This window comes from Octopus sinensis, linkage group LG11, assembly GCF_006345805.1.
Source record: "Octopus sinensis linkage group LG11, ASM634580v1, whole genome shotgun sequence".
Taxonomy (NCBI): Eukaryota; Metazoa; Mollusca; class Cephalopoda; order Octopoda; family Octopodidae; genus Octopus; species Octopus sinensis.
In genome coordinates, this window is record NC_043007.1 from 17,495,851 (window position 1) to 17,513,285 (window position 17,435).

Below are 17,435 nucleotides of genomic sequence, written 5' to 3' on the forward strand. Positions count from 1 at the left end.
AGCTAGTTCTGTTTTTTGGGTATCATGCTATTTCAGGAAGATATCTTGATATTGTAATCAAGATAAGAAAAGCAAATAATTTAGAGAAAAAGAAAAATGTGTGATTTTAGTAGATTCAGTAAAAGGCATAAAAACGTATAGTAAAAATATGTGGCTAAAACAATGACAACAAATCTGGTTCTGTACTTCAGTATAAACCTTGATTGGTGCTTTGGTACAAACCTGGCATGGTGTTTTTGTACAAATCTGCTTGCTTACGAACCACATGGTTTCGGGTTCAGTCCCACTGTGTGGCACCTTGGGCTAATGTCTTCTACTATAGCCTCGGGCCGACCAAAGCCTTGTGAGTGGATTTGGTTGACGGAAACTGAGAAGAAGCCCATCGTATATATGTATATATAAGAATGTATGTTTGTGTGTCTGTGTTTGTCCCTCCCCAACATCCCTTGACAACCAATGGTGGTGTGTTTACGTCCCCGTAACTTAGCGGTTCAGCAAAAGAGGCCAATGAAATAAGTACTAGGTTTCCAAAGAATAAGTCCTGGGGTCGACTTGCTCGACTAAAGGCGGTGTTCCAGCATGGCCACAGTCAAATGACTGAAACAAGTAAAATAGTAAAAAGAGAAAGTATGTGATTAGGTACAAATTTGACTGTTTTCATACAAATCTAGTTCCTATAACTCCATGTGGAGCACAGGGCACCAACAAGAGATTGCTAACTGGCAGAAGCATTAGTACGCCGGGTGAAATGCTTAGTGGTGTTTCGTCTGCCGCTACGTTCTGAGTTCAAATTCCACCGAGGTCGACTTTGCCTTTCATCCTTTCGGGGTTGATTAAATAAGTACTAGTTATGCACTGGGGTCGATGTAATCGACTTAATCCCTTTGTCTGTCCTTGTTTGTCCCCTCTATGTTTAGCCCCTTGTGGGCAATAAAGAAACAAGAGATTGCGAGCTGGCAGAAGCATTAGTACGCCAGGCAAAATGCTTAGCGGTATTTCGTCTGCCGCTACGTTCTGAGTTCAAATTCCACCGAGGTCGACTTTGCCTTTCATCCTTTCGGAGTCGATTAAATAAGTACCAGTTATGCACTGGGGTCAATGTAATACACTTAATCCCTTTGTCTGTCCTTGTTTGTCCCCTCTGTGTGTAGCCCCTTCTGGGTAGTAAAGAAATAAGAAACAAGAGATTGCAATTGTCCCCTGGTGCAACTGCCTGCCAATGCTTCAGTTTCGGTGGATCTTTTCCATGTTGGTTTTGGTCTATGTTTGTGTCTTCCTTGGGAGTTTTGTCCATTGGTGAACTTTCCTTGTTCTATTGGAAACTGGTTCCCATAGGGTGTGCCCTAGCCTCTTCTTGATCTGGGTTTCAATAGGTTACTAGTTTGCCTGTTTCCACAAAACTTTCTTTGTGAGTTTCATTTGTTGTAAAGCTATAAAACAGCTGACATATATAACTTGGGTGAAACCATAATGATGAAGCTAGATATAGTTCTATCAAGAAATCATTAATATAAGAATTGGGATCTTTTCAGTTTGAATGGCAGTTTTTAACATAATTTAATTTTTAACATAACCAAAAAATTTTTAAACTTCGTACACTGGTAGAATGTGTTTATAAAACATCTTTTTCTCTTGGCTTTATTGAGAAAATTCTATAGTTTGTAAGATATTTGTTGTTTTTTTTCTTCAATTTCTGCAATTTCAACCAATCACTGACATCCATTAGGTAAAAAACATTCTGTGCCGTGTATGAATATGTCCCTCGTTTAAGAAACAAATTGGGTTTATTTTCATTTGTGAAGAAAGAAAGATACCCTAACTAACCCTAACCCTAAAACAGATTGAAATGCAATAGATCGATACTAGGGTCATAATTATGGGTGACATTTTCATATGACACCGCTAGAAAAAACTGCCATTCAAACCGAAAAGATCCAAGAATTGAACAGGTAGCTAAGACACCAGACATGTTTCTTATTCTAAAACAATCATCATTCAATGTTTGCTAAATTTATGTAAAAGAACGTTTTTTTTTTTAGTAACAATATCCAATATCTTTGATAACAGCTTGCTTATATTTCAATATTTTGTATTACAGATCCTACGGAAGATAAAGCGATGTTTCATAATGCTTTGGAAATACTTTAAAGCAGGAAAGATGTGTCCTTATGCATACCCCCCTGCGGTAGGAATCTTCTCTGTGTATCCACAAGATCTAGAGCCGAGATATGTTCTTGGTTAATGGTAATGACACTGGAAAAAAAAAATGTTAAATTATATATTTAACTTGAAAACATTAGGGAGTTGAATATATTTTAAGTTTTACTTTCTTTTATACACCTTTTGTCTTCCCTATATTCTTCTTTCTCTCTTTCTCTTTCTCCCCCCATTTCACATGTGTATGAAAGTCTGTAACACAACAGCTTAGCTCCTTGCCAAATTTGCTCCACCCCCGGTTTTTTTTTTTTGTTTTTGTTTTTACATATGAGTTCCCTGTGTCTAGTCTTGCCCAATAAAGTCTTATGATGACAACAATAAACAAATAATTATATCCAGTCCATTCCAAAACTAAAATCCCAAGATACTCCTGAACAATAATCCTATTTAAAAAATTTACACATTCCAAATGTTTTTGATTTTTTTTTTGCAAAAAAAAAAAGAAGCAAAATAAACTTAACTTCATATCTTTTTTATTAAAGCAAACTATATACCATAGTGATAACGTTTGTCCTTCTTTGAAATATCTATCTATAACAGTATCAGGCTTCTAATAACTATTATTCATCTTGTGTTCATTTTTTATGTTTTAATCCCAGCCGTATTCTTCTTTTGTCTGGTGCAACAGAAAAAAAAAAAATACTGGAACTGAAATCGGAAAATAAAGGAGCTTGATCAGGGATTTAACACATATTCTTTTTGGAAGAGAGTTTTGGGCACAAATTGTTAAATTTAAAATGTACTTTCACTTTCTCATTTCATTTTTGGACCACTGGTTCAGTGAGTGGTTACTCCAGTCTATGATTCCCAGTTTAGTAACTCCTTGAAGTTCCGCATCCTGCAGACACTTCACACGGTTCCTTTTAATACTCACACAGTTCATATGAGTAGCTGAAATTCGGTATTAAGGGAAGACAAACCTTTGTTACAAAATCAGCCTTACTGCACTGTTTAATTAATTAGTGCTTCGTTATTTTGAGTTCACATTTTACCAAAGCTTATTCAGTTCTGCTGGTTATTTGCTTATAAAGTTGCAGCAGTTAAGAATTTCCAAGCATTGTGTAAACCAATTTATCACGTAGTTCTATTTTAACCAAGAATGTGAGCTGTTACATGTCAGTGAAGAAAATGTTATGTTCTCCTTTCAACCCCTTACAGTGTAACAGCTAAATCTTTATCAATGACTATTTTACCAGTTTTCAAAATTGTGATCACATTTTAGACCAAAATGCCATGATTAGAATCCTTAACCAAATAATCATCTCAGTTAGTGAAATAGGGTGGATATTGTAACAAAGATCTGTTCAGCTTAACATCTTTGGTTTTCTACTTCTGTTCTGTGTGTAATACAGCAAAACTGACCCATGGCTATCCTCATAAACAGCAACAGCTATTGTTTCACTGTTAATAAATAGTTTTTTAAATGTTTGATTTTTTTTTTAATTATCAATGACAGTTGATATTAATCATAGTGTTGTGTTTGGTCAGCAGGGGCTGGGGATTTTTTTTTTTTTTTTTTGGCATGAGGCAAAATATAAGTACTTCTTCCAAAAGTTTGTGGCTTGTGCCTATGTAATAAATAATTATCAGTCTGAATAAGAAATGCTGGCCTGACCCTTATGGTTGTTTGCTAGACTTGAGAATGAGACAGAAAGGTCAAGCAAAAGCTTGATAAGGCTGACACAGCTGATTACTCGGCTCTCAATTTCTACAAGTTGATGTTTGTTTTCAAAGAACCAAATTCTTCTTGATATTCAGTTTGAGGTCTTAGGGCTGTTGGCTCAAATTTTACTTGTTACTGGTTGATTTCAATGAAAACTAATATACAAAATACCAGTAAAGTATTTCACTGGGGCCTAAGTTTTGAACTCCCTCTTAGATTCAGGTTCAATGTATGTGACTTTATTTATTTGCTAATACAACTAAACCAAATAAGGGAGCTTCTGTGCTAAGGATTGGTTGCAGGTGGACCACTGAAATATTCTCTTTGAGTCTCAAACATTTATCTTTATTTCTTTTATTTGTTTCAGTCACTGGACTGTGGCCATGCTGAAGCACCGTTTTGAATCAACCTCAGTACTTTTTTTTTTAAGTCTAGCACATTCTGTTGGCCTTTTTTGCTGAACTGTTAAGTTACAAGAACATAAACAAACCAACACCTGTTGTCATGTGGCAGGGGGACCAATACCAACACACACACACACACACACACACGCATACATGTGTACATATGATGGGCTTCCATACAGTTTCCATCTACCAAATTCACTCTCAAGGCATTAGTTGATTTGGGGTTATTGTAAAAAAACATTTACCCAAGGTGCTGTGCAGAGGGACTGAACCTAAAACCATTTGGTTTAGACATGAGCCTCTAACCCAGGCCACTGAACAGTTGATGGCTTTTAAACAGTCTTTTGTAATAATTTGATTTTTGCTTACATAAACATTGCCAGGGATGGGAAAAAAAGATAGGTGGTGGGCATGCAAGGATATTATTATCTGTAAGATATGATTAACATATAAGCCATAAACACATCTAAAAATATCAAGTAGGCCATTATGAAAAGTTATTGATCACTACCCCCAGACTGCTAGTCATAGCAGCAAAACACCCTCAAATTACACCTTCCTTTTTTTTTAAAAAAAAAAGGAAGAATGTTGAATGTGTAGTCCTAAAATACACTATGTAGGAAAAAACCGTAGCATTCTTTTACTAGTTTTCAATGGGTGTACTCCGGTCATGCTGGAGTACACCCTTTCAAGGTTTTAATCAATTGTATTGACCCTAGGGTTTTGTCTGGTAATTATTTCATTGTTCTTGTAAGGTATGATATGCATGGTGGACAAAGGCGTCAAGGGAGATAACTCAATAAGTTGACCTTTAATACTTCATAACTTTATTGGCCACACAGGGCTGAACCCAGGCTTCTTTCGGTTTCTGTCTGCTCACAGTGCCACACATTGGAACTGAACCCAGAACCATGTGGTTGCGAAGCAACTTTTTTTTTCCCCACTTACTACTTAATTAGTTTATATCAGTAAAAATCCATATATATATATGTATGATGATGATGATATATATACATATGATGATGATGATGATATATATATATACAATGATGGGTTCTGGTCTATTGAATTTCACCCTTACGTTGACTCAAGGTAATAGCAGAAGACACGTGCTCAAAGTGCCACACAACAAGATCAAGCTTGAAGCGATAGAGCTACAAAGCAAATTTCTTAATCACAGCCTTGGTCTGCACATCAGACAGCTGTTAGTGTTTTGATATAAAGGGATGCAATTTGAAATCCCAACATAAACACACACACACACCACACACACACACACACATACATGCATATATCATCATCATCATTTAACATCTGTTATCCATGCTGGCACGCACACACACACGCGCATATATATATATATACACACACACACATATATACATATATATATATTTATATATATACAAGATAAGAAAATGGAGAAATACATCTAAATCATTTATCAACTACCAGATAATACCCAATCACATACTTTATTAAACCACTACATAAGAACATTAGGGTTAAACATAAAAATATACAACAAAACAGCAGTATATTGGATATATGTTATCCCATGGAGGGTTGAATTTGCAACCCCTATCTCAATTTGTATATATATATATATATATATATATATATATATACACTCACACACACACAACAGATTTAATATAATTTCCAACTATAAAATCTCGTTCTTAAGTCTACCAAAGAAGACACATACCTAAGGTGCTACATAATGGGACTGAACTGGAAAGAATATAGCTATGTTTATACCTAGCATAGTTTTTTTCTCTTTCTAATTTTTCATTTTCTTCCCATTTAGACACCTTTACAAGAGGTTATATAATACTCACCCTTGCTCATGAAAGAAAATGGAACGTTTCTTTTTTTGTTGGTGTTTAATACTAAAGCTTAAGAAAGCGTGTAAGTATCATTATTATGGTGATAACAGATGGCGTGGCCTGGAGTAAATACTTTGTGCTGTTTAGTAATGTTCTGAGTTTGAATCCTATTAGGATTGTTTTTGCTTTCCATCATTTCAGGGTTGATAAAATAAATAAACAGTCTATTAATGGGGCCATGGTATGAACTAACATCCTCCCCCAAAAAATCACTGGTCTTGTTCCTAAATTAGAAGAAAAGAATCCTATTATTAGGAGAGTAAATAACAGATGGTATAAATGCCTCGTTCTGTTTAATTATATTGTGAATTCAAATTCTGCCAAGGCTAACTTTGCATTTCGTCTTTCCAGCTTTGATAAAATAGGTAACTAGCAAAGGACTGTGATCTCATCAATTGTACTCTACCTCCACTCTAAAATAAGTGACCTTGTTCTTTAGTTAGCAATCATAGTGTAGTAAGGAAGCTGATGAACTGGCAGAATTGGCAAAAGGCGGCGAGCTGGCAGAATCGTTAGCATGCCGGGCGAAATGCTTAGAGGTATTTCGTCTGCTGCTACGTTCTGAGTTCAAATTCCGCCAAGGTCGACTTTGCCTTTCATCCTTTCAGGGTCGATTAAATAAGTACCAGTTACGCACTGGGGTCGATATAATCGACTTAATCATTTTGTCTGTCCTTGTTTGGCCTCTCTGTGTTTAGCCCCTTGAGGGTAGTAAAGAAATAGGTATTTCGTCTGCCGTTAGGTTCTGAGTTCAAGTTCCACCGCGATCGACTTTGCCTTTCATCCTTACGGGGTCAATAAATTAAGTACCAGTTACACACTGGGGTCGATGTAATCGACTTAATCCCTTTGTCTCTCCTTGTTTGTCCCCTCTATGTTTAGCCCCTTGTGGGCAATAAAGAAATAAGAACTGGCAGAATTGTTTGTATATCTTAGTGGCATTTCTTCTGGCTCTGTAACCCTTTTGGTGTCTACCTGTTTGAGACCACCCTGGGTCAATAGTACAAATTTCCTGTTTTAAAGGTCGTATAAATTATAACTTTCCATTAAAATTTCAAGTTAATTGGTTTCAAACACCAGCTTAATCAGTTATTTTCCTAAATTCTTCAGTACTTTCAAAATTAAATGATACAAAGACAGTATGTTTCAGTAAAATTTCGCCACGGTCATCTTTGTCTTTCATCCTTTCGGGGTTGATAAAACAAGTACCAGTTTAACAATAAGGTTGATGTAATCAACTAACCCTGTTCCCCTTAAAATTGCTGGCCTTGTGCCAAAATTTGAAACAATTTTTAGGGCAGTAAATGGTAGAAACAATAGTACTGAATCAAATTCCTTGTAGTATTTAGTTACGTATCTTTATAACCTAAGTGCAAACCCTACAATGATCTTGAAATACGTACTGTATTTATTGTAATTGATTCCACTGCTTATACAAAGTTAAGACATTCTTATTAACTAATTATCTTTTGATTACACACTAAATTAATTTTTGAAGGTGGTGCAGTATAGTCAACTGAATTTGACTTCAATATATTACAAGTAGTTATTGCTGACAATTTTACAAGAATAGGAATATATTTTGCTTGTTTCAATCATTAGACTGTGACCATTCTGGAGCCCTGCCTTAAAAAATTTAGCTGGACAGACGGACCCCAGTACTTTATTTTTAAAATTTGTTACTTATTTTATTGGTCTCTTTTACCAAACTGTTAGGTCATAGGGACATAAACAAACTAACACCAGTTGTCAAGCAGGTGGGGAGGGCACAATACCAACACAAGATATATATACAAAATCATATTGTTGCTATTATGCAAAAGTAGCGTAAATCCAAAACATTGCTTTTTTCAGAAAATGAAGAAGTAGTTTCACCATTCCATAGCCAAACTGTTGTACTTTGACAATTTTTGATATCTTGGCATCTGAAGCAGCTGGAGATACGATAGTTTGACAAAAAGAACCAGCTTTTGCAAACAAAAAGAAATATTGAAAAACAAATATGTACTTAGCCAAATTTGGACATACGACAGTTTAACATAATAACAACAATATGTGTGTGTGAGCTGTTAAGTACATGTCCAGTCATAGTATGATCAATGGTTTTGCAAGGATGTGAAACCATTGGTCACTATGCTTTACCGTATTTTTCTTTTTTGGATATATGATATGCTGACGAGATATATATGTGTGTGTGTGTGATGGGCTTTCAGTTTCCATCTACCAAATCCACTCACAAGGCTTTGGTCAGTCCAGGACTGTTGTAAAAAAACACATATCCAAGGTGCCAAGTAGTGGGACTGAACCAGGAACTATGTGGTTGGAAAGCAAATTTCTTACCACTTGATTCCTTTTTTTTTTTCTTCTTGTAAACCAATCCTAACTCTTAGCTCGAGTTTATTATTTGTTTTTTTAAAAGAACTTGAAAAGCTATGAACAAGAGACCATTAAATGTATTTGCTGTTCAGAGTTGAAGCATTTTCAATTTGACAGATTCTTATGAAGAAAAAACCAAGAAATATATTATCTTTGAATTTACAGATAGCATATCTGCTTTTTTTATTTTTAAAACTTATCTAATAACACCAAAATTTGACTCACTGAGAAAATAACCTTCACCAACTTTCTATTATTTTTACCACAAACATCAACCTTTTGTAGGAGGTGGGTGTTAATACACAAGATAAAAGCAGAAAAGATCAAGTAAATTCTTATGTTTTGGACTAACTTTCTAATTATGAATCTCTCTGTTAATGACAAAGTAGTATTGTAATTGGCTTGAAGCATTGCAATATGTGTAATAAAGATGTTAGCTAAAACCTGAGAAACGCAGGTGAGATTTTAAGCAAAATATCTAAGGTGATGATGTCAATAAATGAAAACAGAGAAAAAGATAATTTCATGAAATTTGTTTAACCCTTTAGTTTTTTTTAACCGGCCACATCTGGTCCAGATATTCTACTTGTTTTATATTTGAACTAGCCATATCTAACCTCTCACACCTAACCTACATTGACATTCTAAAAATAAGCAATCACATCATTGAAACCTCAAAGCTATAAGATAATGCATGATTAATTCAAAACAATTTGAGTGGAAAAGTATTACATTTAACAGAGTAATCTGAACCCTAAAAGGTTAATGAGTTTGTAATATCTCATGAAAATTTGTCCTTTTCAAATAGAAGAAAGAAAATAACCAAGGAGCTCACAGGCCATTTTAGCATGTTACCAAATTCTTTCATTGTTTTCTTTCTTGCATTTGAGAAGGGAGATTTTTCTCAAAACATTATTGGCTCATTAAACAATCTAAAATGATACAATAAGTTTTTTTTTTTTTTTTGTTTCCATTCATTGACATCATCTTATATACTGTAAATCCTCGAGTATAATCCACATTTTTTTCCCCAAAATTTAAAGGTCAAAATCCCTAGTGCGTACTATATACGAGGTTAAAAATGAAAATTATTTTCTGAGCAATGTCCGAGTCTCTATTTGCTGTCCGGCAATGTTTATTCAGACGCATTTTGTGATGTCGGGCGCGAAAATACCTTAAGCTAAGCCTGAAAGCAATGGAGTCATAAAAGAATCATCCAGAACTTGCTGCAAGCAACATTTATTAAACGTTATTACTGTTATTTCTTTATTTTCTGCAAACAAAATGCACAAAAAAGCTACACGTTTGCATTATGTTATATATACAATAATAATAAAGGACGTTACCGTATAAATTTTTACAAACCAAGTACGTTATATAGACCTCCTTGACTCAAGTTAGAGAAGGGGTACGTATCATACATAAGGTTTAGGTTTTTCAGAGGTACAGCCCCCTAAAAATCCCCTACGTATTATACTCAAGGGCAGACTATACTTGAGGATTTACGGTATTTTGCTTAACTCCCCATCTGCATTGCTCAATGGTTTCCACTAACATTTATCGTATTTAGGGTGATAAAATATTTATAAAAAGCTAATTTGAACTGAAGTTCAATTGTCTTTCAAGATTTCTACAAAAAGGGCTTGTATTTCCCTTAAGTCTTTTTTTTTTTTTTTTATATGTATATATTTCATACTTTTGTTACTCTGATAATAATTTGACAGATGGTTAAAAAAAAAAAACTTAATCTGGTTTGTTTGAATTTGTAAGTCAACAGATCCAGAAAGTATTGTGTGAAAGTGAAGGAAAAAAAAACAAGATAAAAACAGTATATATTGCTATTTATTTGTTGAAACATATGCAAATATAATTTAAACTAAAAAGCTTTGGGTATTTACCCCACCCTCAGCAATTAGTATTAAATCACTGCATTTCAGTTATAAGCCATGTTGTTCTGACTCTTGTTTCAATGACATTTTGTCTTCCATTTTCATGCCTCAAATGGTTTCTTTATGAATATCTGCTGCTTTTCAAACAAGCGTGCTGCTACTTCTTCCCATCCCTCATCCCCCAGCATTTTTTAAAGCTACCATGCTTAATAGTAACAAAATATTGATACTAAAAAGGCAGAAGCAGTCATCATTTTGTGTGAAAAATTAATTTTTAACATGTTCTGGTAATTTCGTTTTACTTTACCAAGCAATAATTTACTACAAACCTGTAAATAATGACTATGAAATTTGCAGTTCCGTGATGTTATTGTCTATGAACATTATTGATTTCATAGTTTGTCTCTGTCTTTCTAAAATAGTTCAAAACAGCATATTCTGCAGCATTCACTTTTCCCATTTTTATTTCATCCAACCTCAATATTTTCCTGCCACAATCATTTGCTTTATTGAATTGTAAAACAAATGAAAGTAGTTAAAATTTGCAAGAGAAGCAGAATGTGTAAAAATCAAAACTATGCTTTTGTCAATAGTTTCATTGGTACCTTTTAAATTCTCAAATGATCTGAGTTTATTTAATCAGAAACCTTCCAGCTCTCAAATATATTTCAATAACTGATTTGTTCTCAAAGCATTGCTAATCACTAATGGAGTATTCGTTTACTCACAATTTTTACTGGTTTTCCTATAAAACTGATTTCATATTCCGTTTTTTATTGCAATTATATTTGCACAAACTATCTGCTTGCTTTTACCCCCAGTTGAATAAAATATTTTTTATTATTATAACTGCTTTCTGTTATATTTTAATCTCTCTCACATCTTGCTGGTAAGTTCACTTGCTTCAATTGCTTCTTTTGTTTAACATCTTCATATATTCTTCAGTTCTTGTGAGGGGAGGGGCACAACATGCATAAATATCACTTCATTGTAACATTTCAATCATTATTATGTTTCTGTATTAGCCACACAGGGTTGCACACAGACGGGACAGATTACAAAGTGGGGCTTTTCTTTATGGGGAGAAAAGAAGAAAAAAAAAAGAGGGGTAGGTTTTCGATCAAAAGGGATCGTAAAAGGGAAAGAAAAGGAAAAAGAAGAAAAACGATCAATAGGGATCGTGTATCACAGAAATGTCATGATGTAAGGTGTAAAGGGAGAAGCAGATAAGGTTTATCCGTGGAAAGAAAAGCCTATGGAAAAGACCATGGTAACCTCGGTCAATAATGTCACCTGTTAACACTTGTTTGCAAGTACGTAACCCACTGTTTTAAATTTTTCCGGGTTCATAGGATTAAGAAAATATCACCAGCTTTTTGACTCTCCCAAAATCTTCCAGAAAAAGAATAATCCATATAAGAAGGATTTTCCTAGGCAACATTTCTCAAGAAATCTGACATTTAAACTAAGAGAATGGTAGGGCATGGAGATGGGGACAATCATCATAAGAATACTAGAAAGCTCGCTTTCTAAGCTGTGCTGCAGATTAATTCATAAAATTGATTTGCTTCTTGTGAAAAGTTGCATGATTATGACTAATGATAACTAATCAACAAGCTTAATTAATCCTCTAAAATATATAATATGAAATTTTGTTTAACTTCAATCTTTACTTATTTCAAAAATATGCAAATTTAAATCAAAATAAATAATCATGTTACTAATCCTCACTCACTAAAATCACTGCCTTTTTTGCCAAAATTTGAAGCCATTGTTATTATCTCTTCCTTAGCGAAGGCTGCAGTATTTTCAGTCGTGTTTGTATGTTTGTCTGTGTACAAGATATCTCAAGAACCACTGGATGGATTCGGATGAAACTTTCAGAGATGCTTGGCCTTGTGACTGGCACAAACTGATTAGATTTTGGGATTGATCCAGTACTGGACAAGGATTTTGGATTATTTTTCTTGTTTTTTTGACTTAATCTTTGAGGGTGGTTAGGTTCATTTTTAGCATTCTCGTTTGTGAGAGCAGTCGAGTTTATTTCAGATATTCTCATTTTAAAAAAAACCCATCTCTGGCTAATTGTTGAGAGGACATTGGTGTTGCCTTGGTGGAGGTTTGCACCCTCTGAGTGCTCTTGTTACTATTATTATAAGGCAACCAGCTGGCAGAATTGTTTGCATGCTGGGCAAAATGCTTAACAGTATTTCATCTTCAGATTCTGAATTCAAACTCCAAGGTCGGCTTCCCCTTTCATCTTTTCAGAAAACTATGTAGCTGCAAAGCATGCTTCTTAACCACACAGCCACACCTGCATCTATGTCGAATATTCTGATGATAAGGATGAAGATTTCTTGTATAAGATTCTTCTACACTATCATCATACCTCAAAGATTGCCAACATCATGCTAAGACTTGATAATTTTTTGCCAATGTGTCCTCAAAGCCTCTAATCAACTCAAAATTAGTACCTTCTTGTCCAGGACATCAGAGAGTATTTTCAGAAAATGTGATACAATTCCTGTTATTTAACTGAATTGACAGAAAATCTTCATCGGGGGTTCTCAACCAGAGTCCATAGAAGATCTTGCTGTCAAAATTTATATGCTATAAATTGGTTATATTTCTTCAAGACACAAACTATTAAAACATTCTTTTTATGTAATTCCTTATATTAATTATAAAAATATAATGATTTTTTTAAACATTGAATGGTTCTGTGAGTTCACCTGAGCAAAATAAGAATCGACGGGATCCATATGAAAAAAAATGTTGTTGATAAACACTGATCTACATAATCATCTGATCTGCTAAAAATAGCAGCTAAGTCTAGCCTCAAATAGTAGCCAACAAACATTTTCTTTTTTTAAATAAACAAGATACATTCAGTAATGTATTATGGAGAGAGAGAGAGGAGGAAGAACACTTTTGATGTGTTTTTACAGAACTGACTTCAGTTTAAACAACCTGTGCAATTAACTATCTTGTCAGGAAAAGTAACAAAATGCTTGAAGTTGATCCGAACTCGAAACCCAAATGTTTGTAACACAATGCTTTACTCTGTAGGCTTTTGTTCTTTTCTATTCTATATTTAAGGAACCCTTAACACAAATCTATCAATTTACAAAAGGCAAGAAAGTGATATTGGGACGATGGTGGGGGCATGGCCAGCAAGTGGAGGCGCAATGGCCCAGTGGTTAGGGCAGCAGACTCGCGGTCAGAGGAACGCGGTTTCGATTCCCCGTTGTGTGTGTTTATTGAGTGAAAACACCGAAAAGCTCCACGAGGCTCCGGCAGGGGGTGGTGGCGACCCCCGTTGTACTCTTTCGCTCCAACTTTCACTCTTTCTTCCTGTTTCTTGTCCCCGACTTCCTACGCAACCGCTGAGCGTGGATGCGCATTTCATCCATCCGTCGATGCTCTCGATGTCGGGGGTTGGCCTGCTTTCTCTTCTGCGGGTCTTACGAATAGCAAAGGACCACGTTTCGGACTTCTCCCACAGGGACGAAGACCGCTTCGCTCAACCAACGAACAAACAAGCCTGACCATCAATTTCTATTATGTAAAGGGAAACAACTTTGTGCTTACTCTAAGTTTTTGTCTGGAAATTTATAGTAGCATGGGGGTATTTATCTCTTTATTTTTATCGAGCGACTAGTCGACAAGAATCAACTTGCTTCTATGACTGGTATTTCCTTTTACCGATCCCAATGAGATAAAAGTTAAAGGCAAACTCAGGCGTGATCTGAATTCGTAATGTAGATAGAAGAAACTCGCTGCTGCAAGATACTTTGGTCCTGTTTCATATCTTTTCATGTTTAGTTTTTAAAGAGTTTACATTTTAAAGATTTATTGCCTTAGAATTTAAAGTGAAGTGAAATGGTTTCAACACAGATATGAAACCAGACTGGCACTTCGTTTCTACTTACCACTTCACCATAACTGACAAATAAATTATAAAATGAATGATAAGACCTTTTATCTATGTATGATAAGAATTATAAGAAGTTCTGTAGAACTACTGTATTTACTCGGATATAAGTCAAACCCCTAATTTAGTGTTAAATCTTGGTACAAATTTTTTTCTTTTCATATTCAAACTGGCCCCTTGTATAAGTCATACCCCAGTTTTTTGGGGGGGTTTTCAGTTACAATCAAGTATAAAATGGTGTGACTTATATACGAATGAATATATATATATTGTAGCTTATAAAAGTTTACTCTTACTCTTTTACTTGGTTCAGTCATTTGACTGTGGCCATGTTGGAGCACCGCCTTTAGTCGAACAAAAGGAGGTACCTGAGGACTAAGGCAGCAAGCTGGCAGAAACGTTAGCACGCCGGGCAAAATGCTTAGCGGTATTTTGTCTGCCGTTACGTTCTGAGTTCAAATTCCGCCGAGGTCAACTTTGCCTTTCATCCTTTCAGGGTCGATAAATTAAGTACCAGTTATGCACTGAGGTCGATATAATCGACTTAATCCGTGTGTCTGTCCTTGTTTGTCCCCTCTGTGTTTAGCCCCTTGTGGGCAATAAAGAAATAAGGTACCTCCTCCCTAGGGTCATATCAAAAGCAACAGTCATAAAACTTTCCTACTGGGTTCACGAACATGACCAACTGAGACTATAATATTTGTTTCAAATTTTGGCACAAGATCAGCAAGTTCAGGGGAGGGAATAAGTCAATTACATCAACCCCCACCTGCTCTACAGGTACTTAATTTATTGACTCTTAAAAGATGAAAGGAGGCAAGGTTGACCCCGGAAGAATTTGAACTCTGAACATAGTGGCAGACGGACGAAATGCCACTCACCAGCATGCTAATGATTCTGCCAGCTTGCTGCGACCATAGATATTAACTAACCATCTTGCTCATGGTCTACCCCAGTAGTTCCCAAACATTTTTGGGCTGCTGCTCCCTGGCACCCAGACCACATTTCTAGTGCCCCTGCCCCAACTAGCCATTATAAACATAGACCCCTTTCTGAAGCAAATTCAAAGCAACTGTATTTCACAAATAAAACTTAACCTTATGAACCCATTATTTTCTTGTTTTTACATGAATCACCACCCCATTGTCACCCCACTTTTCTTCAACGCTCCAAGGGAACTTTCCACTATCCCCAGAGGTGGAGGCAATACCACCCACTTTGGGAACCACTGGTCTACCCCTAGGTCTCCTCTCAGTAGGCTCAGCTTGAAAAATTTGTCTTATGCTTCTTTTCTGTAGCATTCTGACCACATAGCCATAGTACCAGGGCTGTGACACTTCACTGTGGAGAAGTTGTGTCTCAACCTGGAGAGACTCCCTAGTCTCCAAGATATGCACCCTTCAAGTAACGGTACTCCTTTGCCTCTCTTGTCAATTAACACAAATTATTTTCCTTTATGAGTGTAATTTCAACTGATTAAAATCTTTTGGTTTATTACCTCCACCTTAGCAAAGGCAGAGGTATTGTTTTCAGTCGTGTTTGTTTGTCCAGGGACAAAATATTTCAAGAACCGCTGGATGGATCCGGATGAAACTTTCAGGGATATTTGGCCTCAATGACTGGAATGAACTGATTAGATTTGGGGATCAATCTGGCCCTGGACAAGGATTCTGGATTATTTTTCCTGTTTTTTTACTTAATTTTTAAGAGCGGTCAGGTTCATTTTTATTATTCTCGTTTGTGAGAGCAGTCTAGTTTATTTCAGATATTCTCGTTTTAAAAATCATTTATGGCCAATCGTTGAGAGGAAGTAGGTGCTGCCTTGGCAGAGGTTTACGCTCTCTGAGTGCTCTTGCTTTTTTTTTTATTCATTATATTAAATATATTATCCCACACAAGTATATACTTATAACGTGTTGTTTCCACTGAAGTACAGAGTTGACCAATTTCAATATCATTTATGAATAAGAACCCTTGTTTCTGATTCTAGGATTTTTAAATTTAGAATTTCTGATTATTTGAATTTTATCAAAATTAAGTGACAGGTGTAACATAGGCATGGGACAGCCAAGGGTGGAGGGCCTTGGCAGTGCAGTTATTTGAGCCTTCTGCCAAGAGAGGAAAAGCTGGTATCGGCACAGGCATGGCTGTGTGGTTATGAAGTTTGCTTCCCAACTGCATGGTTCCAGGTTCAGTCCCAATTCATGGCACATTGGACAAGTCTTTTATTATAGCCCTGGGCTGACCAACACCTTGTGAATGGATTTGGTAGATGGAAACTGAAAGAAGCCTACCATGTATGTGTGAGTATATGTGTATGTATGTATGTTTCTCTTTGTCTTGATATTGTGTGATTACTGTAAATAAATGTCATTAATTTCCAATATTCTACAAAAACATGTCTGGCCATGGGGAAACATTACCTTTCTTGGAAACAGATAAGGATTAGTGACAAGAAAGGCATCCAGCTATAGAAAACCTGCCCCAATAAACACCACCTGACCCTTGCAAGCATGGAAAAGTGATCATTAAAATAATGATGGCAATGATGATGATGAAAATATATTTTGATCTGAACCATTTGTTACAAGTTAAGTAATTTAACAGTCGTTAGTAAGACTGATTCATCTTTTAAGAATATTTTAGTATTATCTACAGAAATAGAAGATAGCAATCCTCCCAATATTGAATGCTGGAGGACTCCCAATTCATGCTTTTTTTATAATTAGAAGATATGTAAGGAGGTAAAGATGAGGCTGTGTGTTAAGTTTTCTTCACAACCACATGGTCTTCAGTTCAGTTACTCTGCATAGCACATTGGGCTGACCAAATCCTTGTGAGTGGATTTAGTGGTTTGGTGGACAGAAACTAAAAGAAGCCTAAAACTCCAACGTCTGGCAGCTGACTTGGCAGACACCCATAAAATTATCAACCATCTTACAAACAATAACTCTGAGCACCTTTTCTAACACCCGTGGACATGTTTACAAAGTCAGAAAACAGCACAGCTCCCATGACTTTCGGAAACATTTTTTCACGCTAAGAGTTGCTGAAGCGTGG

At 35.7% G+C, this 17,435-nt stretch overlaps 1 protein-coding gene across 5 annotated transcripts in view; it reads left to right on the forward strand.

The window, feature by feature from the left end:
• The window catches only part of LOC115217382, a 62,316-nt gene extending 59,459 nt beyond the window's left edge, over positions 1-2,857 (forward strand). For all 5 annotated transcript variants that reach the window (XR_003882164.2, XR_003882165.2, XM_029787058.2 and 2 more), the window contains one exon: positions 2,099-2,857. Coding sequence is in view for 1 of the 5 variants with exons in the window: in XM_036507130.1 (XP_036363023.1) it covers positions 2,099-2,242 (144 nt within the window). In the remaining 4 variants the exon portion in view is untranslated. The remainder of the gene's footprint in view (positions 1-2,098) is intronic.
• The last annotated feature ends 14,578 nt before the right edge of the window (positions 2,858-17,435 follow it).